Consider the following 24,952-nt stretch of genomic DNA (forward strand, 5'->3'; position numbering starts at 1 on the left):
CCAGTCCTGAGCTGCTCTGGTCATTTTCTTTAATTGCATTCATAGGTAGCAGGTGTTTAATATCCCCCTATTTAGTACACTCTGACCTCTGTGCCCCTGGCTTAGTTACCATGATAGGAAGACTATAAAGTGGACACAAAGTCTTGACTGTGGATTAAGAGTTTGGAAAGTGACACTCTAGCATAACTAACATTGCTTCAAAATGTATTAATTTGTGCTTCAACATTTTGATGGGTGATCTGAAGAAGAGAGACAATGGAGCAAGGACTCTTCATATCCATTATCTGTTCACCCACATCTCACGCTGTGCCAACTCTAGAAGTACATGCATGCTTGTTCCATACAGTAGACAATGAATGAGCTCACTGGTATATCTTTGAAGAGTCCTTCTTTTTTAGTACTTCTGCGGGTATAATTACTCTATGTATTTCCTTGGTCAAGCTTGACTAGAAATCAGATCCCTTTTTTCCTCTTCATGAAGGAGAAATGTGATGTATCATCTTGCAGTCATTTTGCATATCAGCAGATTCAAAAGGCTAAGAGCAAGCTCCTTTCTCCCCACCGTCCTGGTGAATGTCTGATATTAGTTACAGAGAACCACAGGTTGTGATGTGGAAGACACGAAGGTAGTAAATCCCCAGCAGCTGGGAAGTCATCGGACTTTTTCCCTTATTAGAGGCAAGGAGGGTTCTGTCTCTTCAGAAAAAGCTTCCTTGGAAGAAGTGCTCTTCTGGAAACAAACAGAGGAGGCAAGGGGGTGTTTTGGACACACTAGAGAGTAAGTCAGAGAATCTTCGTGTTGAGGCAGCATTGCAAAATTGAAGAGGAAGAAAGGAAGGAAGGTATGTGTAAGTCTGACTTGAAATGAGTTTTATTAAAAACACCTCAATTCTTGTCTGCACATTTTTGAAGAGTGTGAAAAAAAAATGGGGGAAGTTACCTCCCGTGGTTTTGTGGCTTTTTAAGTATGACATACAGGATATTGAATTTAACCCCTGTTTATCCTGAAGTGTATGAATATTTCTGGGATAAACAAAGCAACTATTCTTTGAAATATGCGTCTGTGGCCAAGTGATTCCAGTTACTTGGAATCACAGTTCTGTTGATTCTCTTTTCTGCTTCAAGTATTTGCGCACCACAGACATAAGATTATTCATATAATAATTCTTAAAAACTATGTGGTCTTGCTAGAATTTCTGTATAAATATATGTCTTTTAATTATGGCAGGAATGTTATATTAGAACTCTATATGAGATTTTACATTTTATTAGTGCCTATTGTGTGTTTGTATTTCAGAAAGCTTGGTAGATAGAGTTCATGCTGTTTCTCTCAAAAACAGTCTTGTATGCAGGAGAGTCCAACAGCTTTTTACAACTCTCTGTAGCTTCATTAATTCATCTAGCATTTATAAAGTTAATTCAGTGTTTATTAGGACAGATTTCTTAAGCCAATAACCTGAAATATTTTTTAGACTCACAAACCTTTGGATGTAAAATGACATGTTAAGGATATGTAAAAAGTTTTAATTAGCAAAAAAAATGTGGTCTTCACAACAATATTTTTTGTGTGGAACTCCAACAATATTTCCAGGAAGTCTAGAGTCTTAGGGCAGCAAATCAGAACCCCCAGCTTTAATCAAAATAAAAATCTGCAGTGTTCACATCTGGCTCCACCTGAAAGTCCGGTTCAGAATTTCCCTGTGATCCTGGCACTTGCAGAAGGGAAGTTTTAGCTTTGTTTAGTATAACAAGAGCTGCAGGACTCCCAGGCCAATAAACATGTTCACGTAAGACTCCAGACAGCTTCTTTTAGACTGGAGTCTTATCAGGGAGACCTCATTTTCCCTCTAATTAAAGGGAAGATTTCAGGGAGAGAAAGGAATAGCCCATGCCTCTTACTTGTGCGAGTCAGTGTTCGCTGAATTAGAAGTTCTTCCAACATGAACACATTCCCCAGCATGAATGACTGCCTAGAATTTGAACGTAATCGTCAACCAGTTTTCGCCCAAATTTTGACTGTTTCATTTAGAAGAAAAGCAAAATGAGAAAAAGCTTTCCTCATTTCTCCTTGAGATGGCAAAACACTCAGAAATGACATCACATACCCTAAAGAACCCTGGGATGACTAAGGCAAAGAGAGCCTGAGAAAACTCTTTGCTGCTTCTGCCTTTAGTTTTAGGACACATTTATGCAGATGAGCTTATAAGAGACCGTTCCCGTTCCCTCCGCCTTCTTCCTCAGAGGAAGTTTCTTGGTAGATCACCGACACCTCATCCAGGCGGGGGGTGGGGGAGAAACTTGGCACCAGCCATCCCAGGCAGAGCACCACTGTGATTTGTTCTCCTGGTGGAGAGAGCTGGAAGGAAGGAGCCAGCGTGCAAATAATGAAGGAGCACGGGGGCACCTTCAGTAGCGCCGGAATCAGCGGTGGCAGCGGTGACTGTGCTATGGACAGCCTGCAGCCGCTTCAGCCTAACTACATGCCTGTGTGTTTGTTTGCAGAAGAATCTTATCAAAAATTAGCAATGGAAACGCTGGAGGAATTAGACTGGTGTTTAGACCAGCTAGAGACCATACAGACCTACCGCTCTGTCAGTGAGATGGCTTCTAACAAGGTAAGAGATGACCTTTTTATTCATTAAAGTGTGATCATGCAGGGAGCTCCAGCTCCCCTCACCTCTGTCTGCTGCAGAGTGTACCAGGGAACGCTACCAACCCTAAGAATGTGTTTCTTGCTTTGTCTAGAAGATTCTGTTCCAAAGTGTCACACTCTACTTGTGTCTTGATGCTACAGCAAAAGTTTAAAATCCTCAGTACACTTCAATTTCCAGAAGCCAAATTTCTCTCTTACCGATGCAATTTGGAATAGGTTTAAGGTGAGAGGTGTCTGTCTGTAAAGCTTCCAAATCAATATAAAATGGAAAGTGCTTTAAATTTTTTTTTTTACAATTATCAGGAAACTAAAATCTGAGTGAATCTTGCTGCATTGCAATCAGGTGTCACATATTTATTTTTAGACAAGAAAGTAGTTTAACCTTCATATATCAATTGGAAAGAATGTTCTGCGTTCAAGTTGGATAAATTCCCTCTAAGAAGAAGGACATCCTGGGATTTTCTAAGATTTCTTTTGTGATGCTTTCATGATCTAAGATAAAAAAGAAACAATGTGCTTTGTCTCCAAAACCAGAAGTTTTCTTTGGTTTAAGTTTGCTGATTTTCATAGTGAAATCATTTGAAATTGCTTCATGCATATTGCCCCCAAAATGGTTTTATTTACAATCCCTAGACAAAGCTTAATGTTGAAGAGCCTTAATTATCTATCATTGTATCATTTGTTTAATTAACACCTGGACTTAGAGTGCTAATTTATGTAGTGAGAGTTGTTGCTTTTTGTTTGTATTTTTACCTTGGAGAATATTATATTAAATACATATTGTTATAAAGTTATACAAAGTTATATATGTGTGTGTACACAGGCACACACACACACATACACTTTGTTAAAAAGCCTTACACCATACCTTTATAAGTGCACATTTCAGAGTCCCAATCATTCTAGCCTGAGGTATCGTCTTGTTGTCTATGTTTCTGGGGCTGAGAAGAGATTTTGTTCCACACCTGCCAGCATGCCCTTTCCAGCCCTGAGGTGCACCAGTGAGTGTGTGTCCCTTCTCCAGTTTTCCTGGGGTAAAAGTACCACCTTTGGATCAAGGCTTGCTGGCTGCCGCTCAGAGGATCTGCGCAGAGGAAGCAGTGTGTCCTCAGGAGATCCTCAAGGAGGGGAGGGGGGACTCTTCCTACTTGGAACTCTTTGTTTATTGGTTAATGAAAGGGTGAAAATAAGTCCCTTTCTAAAATTTTAGTTTAGAGTTTAAGTTGGAAGGGAAAAAAAAGAAAAGAACACATTTGAGGATTAACTATTTATTGACTTTTCTCTGAAGGTCTCAATTGAAGGTTAAACTCAGGGATTTTCCAGGCTGGGGTAAAGCTCAACCAACTTCTTCCCTGTGAGGAGGGCTTTGCTGTGTGACTTCTCCAAATCACACTGGGACTCCATGTAGAAGGACTTCCACAAGGCTTGAGCCTACTTTGGAGCGTTAGCAGACACTCTGTTCCCTGTATTTTGTGATAATTGACGGCTATGCAAGATGTAGATCCAACATTTATGGGGTAGTTTTTCAATAGCTTTCACTATAAAGAATATGGCAAACTTCAGTAGTCACCAAAATATGCTAACTAGAGTCACCAAGATAAAGCAGACAATTAACTCCAAGAAGAGAAAAAGAGTACCCCCTGAGAGACTACAAGTTGCCATTAATTTTCATTTTGAGTGTCAATATGCTGTAGTATTCTAATCCCATTCATGCCTAGAGTGCTGGAAATAGACATTGACTGTCTTGCAAATTTATTAAAAACAATCTTATTCAGCATAGTAGTTAGTAAGGCTCTGAGACCAGGCACTCTGTAGATATGGGTGAGGATTCCAATCCCTCAGGCTTCCGCTCCTCCTTTATGGTGTTGTGTGCAGGAAGCAATGAAAGTTGAATAGAGCTAACCCTAACAAAAGGGCTAACCTTCAATGCTGACACAGTTAGCTTAAGTAAAAAGCATGCAGCCTCAGTCATTTTCTAGATCTACAGTGGAAAGATTGTCAAGCAAAGCAATTATTTAGTGCATGAATGATGCCCAACTGACAACTAAGAATAAATTTTAAAAATATCTCTTTTTACTACCTTTTAAAAGATTATTGATTATTCAGATAATTGTCTCAGGTTAAACTTAAGCATAACATGCACCATGACACATATGATATAAGGCAATGAGGCCAGGGTGTGGTGGCTCACACCTGTAACCACAGCACTTTGGGAGATTGAGGCAGCACTTTGGGATTGCTTGAGCCCAGGAGTTCGAGATAATACAATGCAAACATTTTTGTGACCACCAGAAAGAAATTGATCTGCACCCGTTCTTTGGGAACTGAATTATCCGTGGCAAAAAAAAAAAAAAAAAATTATATTGCATATTCACTTTTCAATGTTGTTGAAATTATCTGAGATTTCCATCCAAGTTGAAGTTGACATTTTAAAACTTTATCCTGATCATCACTCCCATTACTATGTAGTCTTATTTGGCCATATTTTGCTTACCCTTATCAACTAAGGAGCCAGGGTAAAAGTCTCTGAGTTTAAGATCTGGAAGTGATGTGAAGACATGTTATAGAGGGCGTGTACCTATCAGCAGTATCCACTACATTTTTGCAAAAACTCTGTGTTCCTAGTTCTGTTTCAGCTAAGTGCCCATTAAGTTTTGTTTGCAATATCTGATCTTAAGAATGGTGATAGGTGAAATCGTGTAATGCTGAGGGGTATTTGGGAATTACATAAGTGCAGTCTACATGCCACTGGTAGAGAGTTAACTGTGTTTGGTGGAGGAAGAGCAAGCATCTTTCATCTTTACTTCATCTAGGTAGGGTTGTGCTTTTTCAGTTTGTTTGTTTTCCTTAATCCTTTAAATTCTGAAGAAAACTGAGTGACTCAAATCTCCTAAAAGACTTTCTCAAATGTATTTCATAGCCCAGAGAGTTAGATGAGAAACATCATCCTCTCTTTGGCCCAAATTTCTCTGATCCCTTAATGCTGGCCATGGTCCAAATGGAATTCCAGAATTTTAGAGAACGATGCTGCCAGGTACTTTAGTCTTGTAAATTATTTTCCTCCAAGAATTACTAGAAGATGGAATAAGTTCAGCAGAAGTTTTACAAGGCAATGGTATTGTTATTTAACATGAAAAGGATGGCTAATGAACCTCCTGCCAGCTGCCCAAATTTGATTAGACATGTTAGAGCTAGCTGTTTTGCTTAACGACAGATTGCCTTCTTAGAATTGTTCATTAATTTTGTGTTTCAATTTTCATCACCTCCTGAATTAGAAGAATTGTCTTACACTTCAGCAAAATGCATCAGAGCATGAGTTCCTCAGTGGCAAAACAGTCAGATGTTTTGAAAACAGGATGCTTTGGCTCTCCATTATAAAAAGAGGAACGGAAAGAGAAACAGTATAGAAAGGAAGAAAGCAAATAGCCTCAGCAGGGTCCCCAGCCCAGCAACGGCATAAACAGTGACCTATCTTCCTGACCTTCACTGTGGCTCAGTTCCTGACCTTGTGTCACCAAAGCCAACCGACGTCATTAGAGGAGGATAGGAGGAATGGCGCAGCTGCTGTGAGGGTGACTAGAATTTCCTGTCTCCTTCCTGACAGACGCAGTCAGAAAAGTACAGGGTTGCAACAACAGTGGCTGAGGAAGGAGCAACCCAGAACAATCCCAGGGAGGCTAATTGTGACTGACGGGGAATGGGGAGGTGTTCCTTCCCTCATTGTACTGAGAAACCTAGTTTCTCACCTAGAATTTTCAGGTGAAAAACGTCAAAAGGGTCATTCTTACCCAGAATGCTAAATGTTTTTCAAGGGATGAACATGCTGTGGTATTCAGAAAGGAGCTATGTTCAAGCAACTAGTCACTGTCTTCACTTCCCCCACAAACGCCCTCCGCTGTCCTTTTCGTTCTCCATTGGTTTTGCTCTGGGGCTGTTTTATATGCAGTACAAAGGTTGGGTGCTGCTGGGTGAAAATGGATATTCTGTTGTTGAAAAGAGTGGCCCTGTGTATTAGTACTTTTTTTTTTTTAGAATGAAGTGTTAGGACCTAGCACTTGAGTAAATGTTTGCTAAGATAGACATGGGAGATAGATGGTCCTTTTTCTCTTAAGGCATTGTGAAGTCGGCTACAGATAATCATCATGGGGAAGTGAGTCCTCCTGGCTACGCAGGCTTATTTTTCCAGTTCTTCGGGTGCAGCCATACTAGAGTACTAAACAGGGAGCACGAAGGCAACTAATTGCCAGTGCTCTTGGGTGTGCGGGATAAAGTCACACAATTCTACCAGGCCCCAAGCCAGCTGGGAATTAGGCTGCATGACACTGGATGGTGATCATGACAGGCTGATTGCCCTAATGAGGGGTAAACCATTTTGTATTTAACTGAATAATCAATAACTATGGAAAATGCCAGCTCCCGCAGAACTGATAGGAAATAGATCTTACTGGCCAGTGGATTCATGTTAGAGCTCCATAAGAGAGAAGGTAGACAGGTGTTCAGTCCTTGAAAGGAATATTCGTGCCACTTTTGCCTAAAATGTAATGATATGATTACAGCAGTGCCACCCTAGCATAAGATGGATCCTTTTCCTGGGCTCTGTGCTGTAATCAGAGGGCCTTAGCCTGGCCTTCCTTCTGCTGCCCTCCACCCCAGGAAGTGAGGAGTTGGCCGGGCCAAGGGAGCAGCTTTGCTCCCCTCTCTAAACTACATTTTGCATCTGCTGGACCCCCACATTCTCTGTCCAGATGACTTTGAACCCACTTCCCAGCCATACAAGCCTCTTCCTGGAATGTGCTGCAGGCATACACACCCTTAGACCTAAGGAGTTTAACCAAGAGGCAGCAATGACAGGTGTGAAGACACTTGTGTAGAAGGAACTTAGGCAACCAGCTGGTGGTCCAGGGCTCACACCAGCTGCTCACAGGTCCCTGGAGATGGAAGGGCATGGGGAAAGAAGAGGACCAACCCATATCCAAGGAGTTCAAGAATTTGAAATTCAACCTGACCTTCCAGGCTATTATGGAGGAATATCTGTCAAAGTACAAGTAAAGGACATAGCTCAATGTATATCTTTGTATATTTAGACTTACGGTTTGTGGCCCCACGTGTGTTAGAGGTGAGCCTGGATTAGAGGGCAGAATAGAATTCTGGTAGCCAGGTGGGCACTCATACATTTTTTTTGGTTCAAATTTTCTCTCTTTACTGCTCAGATTTGTATAGACTAAATTATGGAGGGAGCAAAATAAAGTGAAGAGAGCTTGGGAATAAGCCATGAGTTTGAGTTCTAGCTCTGCCTTCCCTTAGGTATAATATTATAGACAATAAAACTATTTGGAATCTTTCCATTTTCTCTTCTGTAAAACAAAATAGTTGGAAAAGACTCAGCTCTTCAGTTTATTGATTGAATAATATTAGTAAACAACAGAACTACCTTTACAGATGTATGCAGTCATTGTGCTAAGCTCTTTACCTCATTCTATAATCAATATTCACAGTAACCCTTTGAAATAGGTACTGTTATTATTCCTGCTTCACAGACGAGTAAAATGAGGCATAGAAAGTTGAAATAACTTTCCTAAGGTAAATCATAGAGCCAGGACTCATACCCAGTTCATCTGACTTACTATCAATGATCCCAATGAGGCATATAAAGATAGAAAAAAGTTTAGAGTTATTTAGTAATTCTTCTAAGGGGATTTTGGATTGGTTGGTGGGTGATCTTGTTCTTTCAACTGTGGCAAGCATTAGGGAGGCCTGGTTCAAATTTATATTCTGTAGCTACCATACTCACAACCTCTAGGACAGCCATTAATTGCCCTAGGCTCAGTCTTCTTGCCTGGGAAGCAGTGTCTCCTAACATAGATAAGGGTAAAGAGCAATCACAATTATAGAAAATGGTTATAAAGTGCTCATAAAAATGCAAATAATGGTATTAAACTAATCCATTTCCTATTTCAGATCAATTTGCTAACTTCAAGATCTGTTTCTTAAAATTCTCCAACATGGCCTAAGATAATAAAGGTTCGTTCAAAGGGCTATAGACTACCCCCAAATTCCCTTTTTCCCTGCTTCTCAAAATAAAAAGGGAAATAGAGATAAGCTATTCTTACTTTTTAAATTTATATTATCATTCAAATAATTGGGGCAATTTCATTTTATGCCACAACCTTTCCAAGGCATGGAACATGACCATAAAAGAGAATTAATGCTTCAGTAATATGTAAGAGAAATTTTTGGAGGTAACATGTCCACTGTTTTTCTTGGGCTTTGTCTTCAAATAAAGATGAAAGAGAAGGTTAAGCTATTTATTCTTTGTCAATGTTTCAGTTACTCTTTCTATGACAAAATGGAGTTGTACTAGTGAGTATTAGTATTAGTGCAATTCAGTATTCCAAGTTCTAGTCTTCTCAAAACTTAGCAAATCACAGAGTTTGAAGGTTATTTGGTGCTTTGTAATAAGTTTGATTTGTAATCTGTTTTGTTTTATTTAAATAGTTCTTCACTGGTTTTAACAGAACCATTTCCTTTACTCAATGGCAATCCATTTGACCCAATCATTCTGCCTAACTCACTTGAAAGTCCCCAAGTGAGCAAATCTCCAAAAAGCAAGCAGAAATGAAGTAAGAGGACATTGCCTTTGATTGTTTTACCTCTGGCTAGCTGACAAGAGAGCATAATAGTCTCAAAATCTGATACATAAATCATTTTAAGGTGACCATCTTTCTCCACTAGGGAAAAAATAATAGCTATGTTTAGATTGTCAAATGTAAATGTAGAACACTAGTCTTGAAAAATAGAATTCAACACATTAGCAGAATAAATGTTTGGTCTCTATTTTTAAAAAATAATTCTTGCTCATCTTTTTAAAACTTTTTTGGTTTTTTTGTTTTTTTTTTTTTAAATATGTCCCAGTCTAAAAGGCTCGTAGCTTCTATGCCATTGTTATCTATGAAAGAAAAAACAAGGGTGGAGCTTGCATTTGCATTTTTCTTCCAAAACATTTTTCTTCTGAGTAAAAGTGTGCTCAACAAGTAGAGATAGCTCAGATATCTGGAAACCAGGACTTACTAAACAAGAAGATGCCAGGGCAAATTTGTGCTGCAGTCAATAGGTTTCACGCTCTTGAAGGCACGGTGCCAGTTGTCAATGTGCTTTCCTGAGCATCCTTTCCCTCTAGCATTTTTCAGGGACCTACCAGCCCCTCTCTGTCTTGCGCACTTGTACGTGATGTTTCCCTCAAGTGGTGCCAAACTGTTTAGTCTCTTGGATATTTCACTGTAACTTCCTTTGTTTGATTGACTTTAAAGTAGCCAAGTGCTTCCACAAAGAAAGGACTGTTAAGTTATTTAGAAATGAAGAAGACAGTAAAATTCCTGTTTCTTTTGTTTCTGTTTTGGGAAGTGCCTGATAATTTTTTCTTCTTATGGAGTAGATTTTAAAGCTATAAATCATGCCATTCTGTTCATCAGTCACTTTTTTCCTTCTGCTAATTACTTGCAATTTTAAAATATATCACTTTTGAAATCTAGAGCCCCCAAAGATTGAAGTTTAGCAAATGTATTAAAATAGAATGTATCTTCATGGCTCAGTCACTTTCATCTTCTAATTTTTTTAGCTACTCAAAATAATTATAATTTTTAAATTAATTATTAAACACTTTACATGGCCGCCATCCCCTCACTTTTTGCTAACAGCGTAGTGCATAATGTTTTAACTTTAAGCAATTATAAAAATGAAATTTGAATACAGATACCAGGAAGTAAAAATGACTAAGCCAATTTTTAAATTTTAGATTTGGGACGAGAGGTATTGGCATTTGATATCTAAAAAGATAGATTTTAAGTAGTTGTTTTAGAAAGAAAATAGTAAAAAAAAAAAATTATCATTAAATAAAAATATATTTCCAACTCAATTATATAGGCTATGCTAAAGCCAATCAGACAGGGCACAGTGAAGTATTAATTTGTCAACTATCTAATGTCTTTGGTCACTATTGATGATGAAATTTGATAAATCAAACCAAGAAAGATCTAAACATTTTCTTTCTAGTTATAGTTTTACATGATTACATTAGACAAAGTCCTAGAACTTTAAGCCTAGAAGAGAGCCTTAAGTATTATTATCTATTTCTATTTGAAGTCATTTTATAGATGAGAAAATGAGGTAGCTTTTGCCACTAATAACAAGTGAGGATTGAAGTACCTAATGTACTCCAAATAATTTTGTAAAATATAAGGCACATTCTAAATGAAAAGTAATTTTATTATGGCATGGCTTCTCCAAAGTCTTAAGGTGAATTGGTGGGATTAAGGTATTAAAATATAGGTCTGATCATAAATCTGGCTTACTGTTCATCTTCAGCAAAAGGCTGGATATGTTTGAGAAAGACATGGGACATTCTGTCTTTTGTTTACATTGACTTTTAGACTTCTCATTCTTCATTTACACATCTTGTGTAAAAGGTACACATAAGTGTCTTAATAATTTCAAGTAAAGAACTAATTTAGTATGCTTGAAAATTAACTGATCAAAACATAGCAAGGACTAGTTGAAGTGAGTTACTTTAAATGCCCCTGGTTTTAATTTCAGAATTTTTAAAAAGCCTTAAACTTTTGAGGCTTTTGATTGTTGTTTGCTTTCTCACTAATTCCAATGCCAAAGTTTAGGTAGTAAAAATATCCTGTGGTTAGTGTAACTGCCCTTAACTTCTTTCTATTTCTTTCTTTCCTCTCTCTGAAACTGAAGATGATAAATTGGAAAGTTTTACCGCTTGGATTGGTAAGCCTTGGGTTCTCTCTGCCACTTTGCCGAGCCGTTGGCATGGAAAGTTGAACTTGAGATGGTGATTCCAGTTTGACCCTCTCCCTACACCCTAGAATGTTTCCGCACAGTGAACCAAATTATGTAAAGCTCTCACAACCCAAATATAATTTCTTGATTCTTGAGTCATATTACCAAGATCCTAGTGGAGTTAGGTACAATGGTGTTGGTAGCTACCTATTGAGAAATAATACATAATATAAATGTAATTAATGCCTTGTAAATAGTTTTAAAGCAAATAAGTCTGATTCACAGCATATAGAGACACATTTTTATGTATTTAGCTAACTTAAAATGAGTCTTAGTATGTGTAGACCCCTGAGTTAAGCTGATACTGCAAATATTTTGCCATAAAATTTGGATAAATAATAAACTATTAATGTAATTATTTAAATGTGGGGAAAATCAAGTGAAAATTACTCGGAGAATTGAGCATCTTGGGAAAATATTGATTAAGGGAAGTTATTCCTAGAAGATCCTTGACAGTCTAAAGTTAGCTCTTTTTTCCTCCATAATTTCTAATCATTATCTATGTTACGAAGTAGAACAAAGTAAAAGAAAATTCCTTAGTATATAATGTAAGAAATGAAAAGAAAATTTCTAATTCTTAAGTGAATAAGAAAGCTTAGTGTTTTAGTTATTGGAATAAGATAAAGAAAATGTGAATTAAGAAACTAAAATGAGGCCGGGCGCAGTGGCTCATGCCTGTAATCCCAGCACTTTGGGAAGCCAAGGTGGGCGAATCACTTGACGTCAGGAATTTGAGACCAGCTTGGTCAACATGATGAAATCCTGTCTTTAATTAAAAAAAAAAAAAATTAGCTGGGCATGGTGGCACATGCTGTAATCCCAGCTACTTGAGAGGCTGAGGCAGGAGAATCACTTGAGACTGGGAGTTGGAGGGCAGGGAGCCCAGATCACATCCACTGCACTCCAGCCTGGGCAACAAGGCCAGCTTTCCATCTCACAAAAAGAAAAAGCTAAAAATGAGTCACGGACAGTAGTTCCGCGCCCCTGTATCCCAGCACTGGGAGGCCTAAGAGGGTGAATCACTTGAGGCCAGAAGAGTTCAAGACCAAAGCCTGGCCAACACAGAGAAACCCTGTCTCTACTAAAAATACAAAAAATTAACTGGGCTCAGTGGCGCGTGCTTGTAGTTCCAGCTACTGGGGTGGCTGAGGCATGAGAATCGCTTGAGCCCTGGAGGCAGAGGTTGTAGTGCACCAAGATCGCACCACTGCACTTCTGCACTCCAGCCTGGGTGATGGGAGTGAAACCCTGTCAGAAAAAAAAAAAAAAAAAAAGGGTAAAATGGTGGAGATTTTACTGAGGGAAGATCCATTTAAGGGCTAGGAGAATCATTTGTGTGTAAAAAGGAAAGGCACAGATTTTTTTTTTTTAAAGAGAGACTAAAATTTTTAGTAGCTCCTCTTGATGAAAACAGTGGACTTCCAACTTCCTCTCTACCCTCAATGTCAGAAAATCTATGGAAAATATGGCTTCAGAATATTATCATCACTTGAGAATAAAGAAACAGAGGGATTTACCCTCCATCTTTATATTTCATTGCCTAGAGAACTTCCCCTTGGCTCAAACATGTCATCAGATCAGACCTTGTGCTATGATTCTGCCTCTAGGACACCAAACTGTGGGGCTTTTTTTGAAACCCTGCCTTAGCTATTCTAACTTCCATAACATTTTCATAGACCATCCTCTTACCTATCTTATCAATTAATACCATAGCTAACATTTTAGTTATCTGGGATTTTATTTATGTCTGCTCAGATTGCAAGTGTTGAATGTTTTAGACTCCAGTTTCCTTGCAGGATTCAGGCTAATACATGCCAAGGAGGCATAGATCTCTTTCTGTTTAATTGTAAAGATGGAAGTGAAAAGCAAAGAAAGTTTTTGTCAGTTGGTGGTAGTTGATATTTGGTTTATTTTAAAAAGCTCTCTGCAGTTTTCTTGGTCATTTAAGACATTTGTTGACATGGGGACTTTTAATGGATTATCCTGCTTTTCAACAATGCTGGCAGGGTAATGACCTCACTGGTGGGCACAGAACAATAATAAAGATGGAGATTTTCTTTCAGTATTTTCAAAAAATTTAAAGTTATGAAACATTTTTACACTATCCAGTTCAATGTGCATTTCCAGTATACTTTTGTGTGATGGTGAGAAGCTAGGGACCTTCTAATGGGTCACTAATGAAATGGACTCCAACTCCCACTCTGGATCCCTCACTCATAATCCACAAGAATTAATTTAACCTGCCAGATGCTACCCATTTAGCAAGCTGAAAGGAAACAGTGCCCCCCAATGCCTGTAGCCCTTGTCCATTGTGATTGCTGTTACTGATTCCATTCTATAAGTGAGTCAGATGATTTAGATACATATATGTTTACTAATGCAATGGGTATGTTTTTCTTGGCCAGGCTCAGTATATTATTTGTGTTCTTGTCAGGGAGAGCTACCACTGAATCTTTTCCTGCTGTATTTTAACACTCAGGAACTGGTTGTGCAAAGTTTATTTGCATCTTTCTTGCATTGCATGGGAGCATCCTTGAGAATATTTTATCAAGATTTGCTAGTATTTTTTTAATATTTAAAAATCAGTATCATTTAATTTCAGAGAGTTTGCTTCAATTTATTGGAATTAATTTAAAATTCTTTTGTATTTTATATTTTTTCTTTTACATATTTAAAGTATTAAGATAAAGTCATTGCCTAATGCTGTCTGCCATAGTAAAATTTGCAAACTAAGAAAGGTCACATATTGCTTTTCAAGAAAGACTGTTTAGGGCCCTTAATACAGTGCCAAAATAGAAGAACTTTGTCAAAAATGAACAAAAGTATGAACTCCTTGGTAAGAGTAGATTCTCTTTGTTTTAAAGAAGTTAAATACATTGGGTTAAAATGAGCAAAATATGAGCTCCTTTTTGGAAAGTTAAGAAAGGAGGAATAGAGATTAGGAAAAATTCAGAAATTTCCAATCACTGCTTCTCAAATCTAACCACATAATCCAGGACTTCATTTCCCAGAAAACTCTGCATCTGCCCAAGGGAACATTAGTTATGAGACAATGCAGAGATTTCTAAGGCCCATTTCTTCACTTAAAGTTTATTTGCTCTCAAAGCTTCTTGTGGTACCAGGATAGAGCATTAAATAGCATTATTATCTTTGAGTTATAGCTGTGTCTTATTTTTGTATTGTTAGTTCCAGTGTAGGATGGTAATAAAACATATTTGAAGTATCCATTCCTGCATACACGGTGCTCTTACCTGTGTTCTCATATGACACTCACCCTGAAGAAGGTCTTACTGTATCCCCATTTTCAGATATGAAACTGAGATTTGGGAAAGATAACCAATTTGTCCAAGTCCTTTACCTACTAAATGGCAAGACGTAGAGTCAATCTTGTTCTGTTTGCTCAAAAGTTGAATAATTTAAAAATAAAAGTTAAAGGGAAATCCACAATTTATTATATTCTTGTATAACTTGTTAACAAAACATATCATCATAGAATTTTAAAGCTAGAAGTCAACCAGGTCTTGTTTTTCAGACCTCAGTTTAGATATCGTCTCTTTAGAAAGACCTTCTTTTAGTACCCTAACTCAGCAGCCTGTTGGTTTTACAATTTACTATCACAATATATAGTTTTTGGTTTTGATCATGGAACTTGGTTCTTACTTATATCTTTCATTAGACTGTAAAGTTACTGAAGACATGGATTGTGTCTATCATGTTCACTAGTGAAGCCCCAGCAGTTAGACTAGCTATAGGCACATGGTAGGCATTAGAATAAATTTTTTTTTATCAATTGCATGATGTTCAGAAACTTAATTTAATTTGTCCGTGACCAAGTATTTGTTAGTGGTAAATCCATTAGAACCCTGGAATCCTGTTTCCTGCTGTGCTGCAATGGCTACTTGCAGGGGCCTGCCATGCCTAATTCCAGCTTTCTAATTGTTAGGTTGCATGAGAAACCCTCATCTGGTTCCCAATGACTCCCCAAAGTACCCTGAAAAAAGGGAAAGCTTATTCCTACCCTTCTCCTTCATCCAAAGTCAGATAACAAAGAACAAAGTTGTCAGGGACAAATGCTTTCTTCCTGTGAGCAGAAATGTGAAGCATGGTTTTGGTTGGAGTTTTTGTTTGTTTGGTTGGTTTTTGGTTCAGTTTTGCAGTATTTGGCTTACTATTCTCTCAAAAAGTCTGCATCCTGTGGACAAGAATCTAAGCTCTTCGGAGACTGGCAATGGCTATTCCACTCTCTGGGGAGCCTGTTTATGAGCACACATGTCTATAACTCAGCCATTCTCCATATCTGTTGGAGAATAGCAGCCTAATTATCTGCCATCATTTGGTTTTCATTCCTGGCATATTGGTGACACTCCTCTTACCTCAGCCACATATTCAATTAATTTATACGTGTTACCACATTGATCTCAACTGTGAAAATCTGAGCAAAATGCATACTTGGTACAGTTATCCTTATGTCAGGTAGTCTGTGGTCAGTCATAGCTTTTAATCAATAGATAAAAAGTTGTAAAGTGTCTTAATTTGAGAAAATTGGCTAAACCAAAGAAGCACGAATGGATAGTTACCAACAGTTGAATTTCTCCAAATAGACTGTTTTTTATGGTATGACTTAAACGTAAGGCCATTTTGAGTTACGGTGTTTTTCATTTGACTTGCTTCATCTATCTTTCTGGCAATTCTGGTTTATGCTCCTTAGACTGGTGAATAATCTGAATGTCAACCAGAGAGTCTGAACTTCTATGAGTAACTCATGTGTCACATAATCTATGTGACATAGTACTGCATCACACCTGCAGCAGCATGCTATAGGAATTCTGTAGTTAATTATATACACTGCTGTCAACAATGAAAATAAGGTATTTAGGTATCAAAGAACCAACTGAAACTTCCACCCAAAAGCAAATCCAAAGTGAGAAAGGTACCATGAGCTCAGATTATTTTGAAATTTACAGATAAAACCTAGCTTCAAGTACAAATCCTGTGGAAGAAAGAGCACACACTAGGTCTCAGACACCTTGGCAGCCACTTTACATATATTATTCCTAATCTTCCCATTTCAAAGATAGAAAATTCTAGTCTCTAAGAGACTCATGACTTGCCATGTTTCTCAGACTAAGTTACAGTACATATTTTATTTCCAGATTCAGTTGAATCCTCAGATGCTCTTGTATCAATGCTATTATGATGTTGGATTAGCTGCAGCTCACTGGTAAGGCAAACCTGCAACCAGCACTCCCTCTACTTCATGTTTGCAGTAGAAGCTGCCTCTATTAACCTTCCATGAATCCAGCAAACCTATACATCTTGAGGTACCTTATTCAAAGCATCTCTCCATCTCTTCTAAATTATGATAGCTAATAGCTATCATAAAATAAAAGTGATAGCTAATAGCTAATAATAGCTAAAAATACATAACAAGCCTAACTACCTTTTTAATAGGATAAAATTACATAAGATATCGCTAAGTCTATGAAATTTATGTCTGTTTTATAACTATGTTATGCAACTATTTTCATCTTTTATAGTTTTAGTTAATAGTTTATATGTGCAAACCTCCAATCTGTTACAGATTTTCCTCAATTTGCTGGTACATACTCTAGCTTAGGGATTACTGAAATATCAAAACAGATAACATATATGCTTTCAGGGAAGAAAAGGATACATCTATGTAGCCCAAAGTTTTCATTTATTTTTTTGATAGGCCCTAGAGTTGATCTTGAAAATTGCCAGATTAGTAGGCTGTCCCAGCCCTGAGAAATCACTAGTCCAGAAGTGGCAATTCCCAAGGCAGGTATTGAAGCATTCCATTGTCTTTTACCTCAAGGGCTGTATGAAAGTCACTAGCTGAAATCAATACAATTAATAATAAACACAACGTGTTCTACATGGTGTTTTTAAGGGGTAGAGTAATAATCTCAAAAACAAACTATGGTAAATTTTTGTAGCTGCAAAAACTATTAGAAACTTTAATAAGGCAGGACTTGAAACAACCTAAGAGGTAGTATAGACTGAAAATGGAATTCACTTCTTAAAGAGAATCATGGCCAATACATATGGGTTATGAAAAGAAAGTAGAATATTTGGGTGGTAGTTTCCCTGTTCTGTGTAACTACTTTCACGTCAGATATGAAGGTCCTAAAACATAGGTGTTATTTTTCACTGGTCAGGAAAGGACACTAGACTGGATGGTCCGTGGGTCTGATCCATGACAAGTCTTCTGATTGTTGAAAAATACTGTAAGTTGTAGAGCTTCTAGCTGTGAAATGTTTCCAAAGAAACCTTTGTCATCTACTTTGGAATCATATTAATGCCCTGTGGCCTTGGAATTGACTCTAGAAGCTTTCAGTTAAATATTAGCCATTATACCTGTACAGAAAAAATATAGAAAGGCTTAAATGGAAAAACAAAAGAGTAACTGAATAATGTACCTTGATTCCTTGATTTTTCTCAGTTACCATGATGATTTTTGTCATCTGTTGAAAAAGGTTTCTGCTAAATTTAATTATCAGACCATCATCTCAAATCTTCAAAGTTCCTTTTTTTTTTTTGTCTTTCTCTATTAACAGACAAATTAAAAGGGAAGGATCAAGTATATGAAATGAAATTGTGATGCTCCAGGAACAGTTTCAGGTCTTACGTTTCATTGGAAGAAAAGTCCTCTGTCAAAAAGAAAAGTTCGAAAAGTTTAAATTATCTAAAAATATACAGTGTCCCTAAACCTAACATATATAATGAGTGTATGGCCTGGAAATCCAATCTCTTCATAGGTGATTTGGATATGCAATATCAGGACTATACTTACAGTTAAAAAAAAAAAAAAAGATAAAGAAAACTCTTCTTTATCTGAAATTCAAATTTAACTTGGTGCCCCAAATTTTTATTTGCTAAACCTTATATATGTGGAAACATAATATAGTTTATAAATATTATATATATAGTTTAAAATGCATAGTGACTATATCAGTCTTTAGGTATAAATAGTTACAGTATCTTTTGTCAATTTGATTACATCATTACAGCAACTTTCAGAGTTGAGAGAATGTTGGATCATGAGAAATTGCTATAAACATTCTTATGGGAATCATTTTGGGTCTAGGAAACGTTGATTTTTTAGCGTTCCAATAATGTGTGTTATATCATCTCTTGAGAAGTTTTCAGAAATTCTGAGAAAAATGGACAGCAGAAAAGGGTTAGATAGATAGGAAGAAATATCTAATAATTTGGAGAGCTGTTCAAGCCCTAATCTCAAGATATAGAGCTGCTATATTCAAATTTGTTTGATCTTTTGATATTTTTCAATTCTGTATGAAGGCATTAATGGTTTTTTCCTGCTTTGCCTTTTAATATGTCACTTGAGCAGATATTTGTCCTCTAACTAGCAAGTAGGATTGATTCTATGGTTGCTTCATCATAATTTTTGATGCAGAATAATGGTAGACATATTCATGCTTGTTTTTCGTTGGATACTTATTGATTACTACATCGCTGAACATTTAAGGAAAGAATCACTCAATTCTAACATGTTTAGAAGAGTTTCTTTCTGATTTGGCACATGGACAGTGAGAATGACCTCACTGTGTTTGTTCCCTGGCACACCAAAGGTTTGCTGCAGATGTTAGTACAGCAGAACTTGTTCGCTAAGATGACCCATTATGGAACTCTAGCTGATTAAGCAGATGTTAATGGACAATTGCATGTCCATTATTACTTCTTTGACCATATTACCAACTCAACTCAATTGTACTTGCTTTTCAAATAAGACCAACCTGTCAATAAAGAAACCGGACATCAAGTTTCAGATGATTGGTAGAGATTACAGGGAAATGCAAAAAGGAGGGAAGAGATGAGACGCACATTGTCAAATAATCTGAAATGTTAAGAATTGTGGAAATTGTGAGTTTCATAAGGAGTTTTAGACAAGGTACACTATATCCCCCATTCTGTTTTTTTCTTTTTCGTTTTAAACTTAGATTTGCTTTACTTCTTTGGGTCTTCATTTCTTTCCATGCAAAATTCCTGAAAGTCAAAAGGAAGATTAGAAGCTAGCCATTTTACCACTAAAGAAACTGAGCCCCAAGAAGTTAATTCAGCTTACCCAAGATTACATCTTTGGTTAGGGCCAAACCTAAGACAGGGACAGACTCTGTTTTCTTCATTTCTCACTAAACTGTATCACTACAGTTTAAACTTCTTTCTACCACTACTAGCATTCTGTGCCTTCAGGAGGAATTTTCAGTCCCTTCACTTTCCTGATGCCTGGGAATTCTTTTTAAGTTATGACTAACAACGTATAAAACATGAGTCAAAAGTTAGTCCCTAATAAAGTCATTGTGACTTTAATGACTTCGGCAGTTGTTTCATTCTGCAAAAACAGGAAGATCCCACACAATAAGGCGCCTGTCTCACAGCTGGGCTCCTGCGTAGATGGCCACCCACAAGAGTAACTAACTGCTGGGGCTGTCTTCCTCTCTTTGACACCTTTTTATTCTCTGTTCTTACAGTTTTCTCCTACTGACCTCATCCTGAGATTATCCATGAGAGGAAGGTACCTGCTTTAGCTTTTCTTTGATAGGGTAAAGAATAGTTTTAATCACTTAAGATTCACTCCTAAGTGATTTTCAGGTCACCCTCAACAGGCCTAAATTAGTCTTAGAAGGAGCTCTTTCATGGGCTTTATACTAACTTCCTGTGTTATCACTCTTCTGGATTGTTTTATTCTCAAAACATAAAATCGCCAAATTTTAGATTTAAGAAGAGCCTGCGATCATTCCAGTTCACTCCACCTATGTGATTAGTTTAAGAACTCATTACCAAGATGGTGCCTATCTTGCCTGCAGATCTTTGCATAAAGCTCAAACTAATTCTCCCACAAGAAATATAGAAAAGTGAAGAAGTGTCCTATCATTTCAGAAGAAACTGGCTTGGATGAAATAATCTCTGTATGCAGTGTTGAAACTAAAGAAAAATTGAAGCCATCAAACAAACAAAATGTTCCTATCAAGTGTAACTGAATTTTAGCTTTTATTACCTATTCTCTACTTTTAAAATAACTTTTCGCTATTAAAGGAACTTATTCCAAAAATCAGACAATTTTATAGAAAAGGTATATTCTAGGCGAATAATATTAAATCACTTACCTAGAAAATATACCTTCTTCCCTTTTCAAAAAATAGCTGCAATTTCTAGCAGTATATGTGAATCTAGTGTTGGGCATAAGCTTAAGAAGGCATTGGAGGAATTTTTTATTACTAAGAGTTCATTCACAAACTTTGCTTGTCTGTGTTGAAAAGTGGCATTGGCCATTTCCTCTGGGGACATTATTTCTAGGTAGGCTGTAACAGGGTTTTCCTGTGAAGGCAGATTCTTAGGGAAAATAGTATCTGTGTGCATGAGATGGTAGAGACACATTTATCTTTAAAATAAATGTTCCTATTTGTGAATTTCTCTACTGCATTTAATAAAGTAAATAATGCCCATTTCCTTTCAATCCAGTAACTCCTTGGGACACAGTTTTACCCAGGAGCTATTTTACCTTTGAGTCTGGATGAAACATGTAACTTAATAAACTCCAAAAGTCTTACACTATAAAACTCTGAGGGATGATAAATGCTTCCCTTCCTTTGTTATGGTCTGAAGCATTTTCAATCTGAGTTGTTTTCCTCAGTCATGTAGAGGGAGTTTTGTTTTCTGGGAAGTCTTGGTTGCTGGTAAATAATGTGTCCAAACTGTAGGAGGCAGCCACAAAATTTATCATACAAGTATGAAAGGTTAGGGTTGAAAGGCTGAGATCCTAAAATCACGCATCATTTTCATTTTACACATGAGAGGTGATGTAACTACACAGGAGAGTGAGAGCCGAGAATGAAAAGTCAAGATTCGTCTACTACATAGTGGCTGCCTCTGGCTCAACAGAAACACTCCCGTGTGGGAGTCAGTTGCTGAAAACCCAACTAAGCCTAGCTCCTCAACTGTCTCCTCAGGCTTCACTTCAAACATAATTCATATCTATTCTATTTCTTAATGTGTCTCATCACACAGTTAAACGCTAGTCATACTAACTCGACTCTACATATACTAGAATGTAAAAGATACCCTTCCACCCCCCGCTGTCTGCTCCTTGAAGGCCATGTCTGCCTTTCTTAGTTTGTACAGAGTCCAACATAAATGGGCCCTTCATACGTGCTTTTTGATGAGAGCAATGATTGCCTTCACGTCAGTGTGGTTGGGCCCTCCCTTATGGAGGAGGAAAACCAACAGTTGTTGCTAAGCAACATTTAAAGGACTAGGTTAGTTTCTGACACTAAGTGACCTTCATTTGCATACTTCGCCATGTTGTGTGTTTTATGATTGCCTTAAGATGACTTTGTTTTTTGGTGGCATTGCTATATGCCCTTAGCAAAAGGCTCCTAGGAGAACTAGTTTAGGCCTGGAAAGGAGGAAGGTGATATTCATCTGTTAATGACTTAGATGAGTACGCTGATCCTTTCAGTAAACCATGCAGGAAAGGTGAGGAGTTTGGTTTATTTTCAGCCCTGCAGCTGAGAGCCACCTCCCTGTTCCCATATTGAAAGTGATTGACAATGTATCCCAACAGGGCCCTGTGGCAATGGGAGGCTATAGGAAGAAAATAAACAGAGAAGTCTTTCCTCTTATAGCCTTTTATGATTCAATTTCTACCTGCTCCTATCTTCTGAGCAGAGATACTGATATAGCTAATAAAGAACTGGCCCCACCCTCTCCAGACTGTTTGCTGTTGTGGTTAAACAAGGTGCCCTAATGTATCTATTCCTACTAGAATGAAAGCTGATTAAAAGCATGAAAAGAGTTTTTGTTTGTTCCTTTGTTTTTTTCACTGCTATATCATCACTCTTTTCCCTGGTCATTTTAGATATTCAATAAATGGTTGACAAATAAGTGGAAAAAAAGGGGATTATTGAACTAATACCAACCTGATTGACTCTAAAACATTCCTAAGTGTTTCAGAGAGACTAAAGAAGCCAAAATGAGACAATTGTTTGAATGTTATATTTGCCTAAGTCTAGTGCAGAGAAAATTATGGAAGAAATCATCTGTCTCTAAGCTTTTTACAAGATATTTTTACAATGATTCAAGTAAAGTTTACTTCTTTGCCAAAATTCAGCGTATTGGTCAGAGCAATAAACTTGTCTTCTTCAGCTTCTGAGTCTTCAGCCTAAGTACCTGTCTTTTAAGGATTTAAGATGAGAGGCCATTGTGACGGAGCAGTTGTGTCTTTAAAACTAAATAATTTGGAAGTCATGCGATTCACAGATTCACCTGGGGTTCAAAATTGCACAGAGTTTCAATAAGTAAAATACGCTAGCGGAGATGATTGATTCAGAGATGCCTGGTTACTAACATATTGTATCATGGGAAACACACCCACATACACAAGTAGGGTTACCCAAAAAGAGGGTGATTGGACATCTTTGAGAACAATGCATGGTGCAGTGAGCCAGCAGGCAGAAATACTGACTTGCATTGGCTTCACCTCCAAAAGCCAGGTCTCCTAGGCACAGGCTATGGCGTAACCCGGGCTTGGATACTTGAAATAAAGCTATTGTTGGATGCTGATGCTCATTTGAAAGGGGAATGCCTCACAGGAAAAAAAGCCAATTGCAAGTCAGGGTTGTTGCCGTGGTGCTTTGCTACTCCTTCAACTTGCTATAAATGAAATTATGGGAGTACAGGGGTAGGATAACAGAGGGGAGAGATGAGGAGGGAAATGGGATGAGCCTGGGGCAGGGAATCCCACTGCAGTAAAGCTCTAGTGTTTCCCCTTGCCTGTACTCTAATGCTGACAAGGAGAAGGGAGGGGCTGGGAAGAAGGGAGAGAGAAACATGCAGGGAAGAAATGACTTTCTCAACATGCCCTGGATGGCTAAAATAAAATAAAAATTAATTTAAATCCTCAGATTTCTAATGTGAGTTAGAAGAGGTAACACTAAATCTCAAACAATTCACCATTCTTTCAGTTATGACTGTTCATATTTCCTAACACGCTCTGGATCCTAGATGGAAAGGTTAAAAGAGTTTAATACATTTGTCGAATGCAATCTAATATGCATATCAATGAGCTAAAGGAGGGCAGAAACTTACGTGCTGCATAGGAAGTACTTTTCAAATGAAATAAATTAATTCCATTCCCATTCATTTTACTATGAAAAGAGGCTAAATGCATTGGCACACGCTTGGTGTGCGACAAATAATCCTTCCAAAAAGCTAGTTCACAAAAATTATTGTGTACCGGCAGCCTAGTCTGAAAACAGCCACGGTCCTAACCTTTTTTAAATGTTTGTTTAAATGTTCAGAAAGTCGATTCATCAAATGCATCATCACTTTGATCCATCAGAGCAGCTGTATTTTTGTGCAGAGGCTGCATCTGCAGAATTCTGGTCTGCAGTGGAGAGAGAGGGTTAAGGAACACCTAGTTAAAATGGGGGAGGGTACCGACTTCAGATTTACTTAAATATTCATGGGGCTTCCTCCATTTTAATCTTCTCCTTTTTAAAAGATGGCTGTGTTTCCTAGTCTGGCAACTCCTCAGGAAAGAAGAATTGCTTCTTCCTTGCAGAGTTCGGCTGAGTAGGACTAATGTAGAAGAGTGGAAACCCCTTCGGCCACCAGGACTATTCATAATTCATAAGTGCTTCAAACCAGCCAGCTGAATACATTTGGACAGGCTCTTGCTCCTTCGTGCAATTCCTGATTTCATTGCTCTCTTCTGCCAGGAAATAAGCAGGGAGCATAGGCTTCTTGCAAGAATGGAGTGCGAAGATGGGCTTTGTTTGGCTTAGGAAATGCCATACATTTTGGAGGTTTTGTCTTTTCTAAGTTTTGATTATTTTATCACTGGATCTGCAGGGCTTTCCTGATCCTTTTGGGATTGCTCTCTCAGAACCGTGAATTCTTTCAAAGGGATTTGTGGATTGTGGCAAAGAGAGCATTCCAAAATGCCTGAGGCAAATTATTTGTTATCTGTATCTTGGGGTTACATCAAGGTGGGTTAATTTGATTGTGTTCTGTGTCTTTGATAAAATGTGAAACATGTATCTGTGTGTGTGTGCGTGTGTGTGCGCGTGTTTTGTGTGAAGTAGAGGACATCTGTAATGATTTAATTTGTGTGTTCATTTAACCCACTGGGACCTCTTATTTTGAAATAAGAGCATGTTATATTACATTTTATTTAAGTGTACTATGCTGTGTTTTAACCCTATTCTTTTTACTCAATTCTGTTTTTTAAAAGATGCTTCTTTTTTTTCTTTTTCGCTTAAACTTTTCACATATAATCTCCTGTCACCAAATAGGTTATTAAATTATATTTTAGAGGTAATTTCAGACAAATGTATTTTTAAAAGTAGTTACAGTTTCAAGTGGAATTATCTTGACATCTATTAAAATTCCTTTTCCTAGGTTTGC

At 37.6% G+C, this 24,952-nt stretch overlaps 1 protein-coding gene across 6 annotated transcripts in view; it reads left to right on the forward strand.

Annotated features, from left to right (window-relative positions):
- PDE4B (phosphodiesterase 4B) overlaps window positions 1-24,952 on the forward strand; it is a 575,666-nt gene that overhangs the window by 531,371 nt on the left and 19,343 nt on the right. For 3 of the 6 annotated variants that reach the window (XM_003892012.5, XM_009210089.4, XM_031669603.1), the window contains one exon: window positions 2,503-2,615. In XM_003892012.5, coding sequence (XP_003892061.2) covers window positions 2,503-2,615 — 113 coding nt within the window. Of the gene's footprint in view, window position 1; window positions 843-1,352; window positions 2,255-2,502; window positions 2,616-19,376; window positions 24,535-24,952 lie in introns of those variants that run through there. The other 3 variants (XM_009210094.4, XM_009210097.4, XM_009210104.4) reach the window with 3 other exon arrangements.

The sequence above is a fragment of the Papio anubis genome, chromosome 1 (genome assembly GCF_008728515.1).
Source record: "Papio anubis isolate 15944 chromosome 1, Panubis1.0, whole genome shotgun sequence".
Classification (NCBI taxonomy): domain Eukaryota; kingdom Metazoa; phylum Chordata; class Mammalia; order Primates; family Cercopithecidae; genus Papio; species Papio anubis.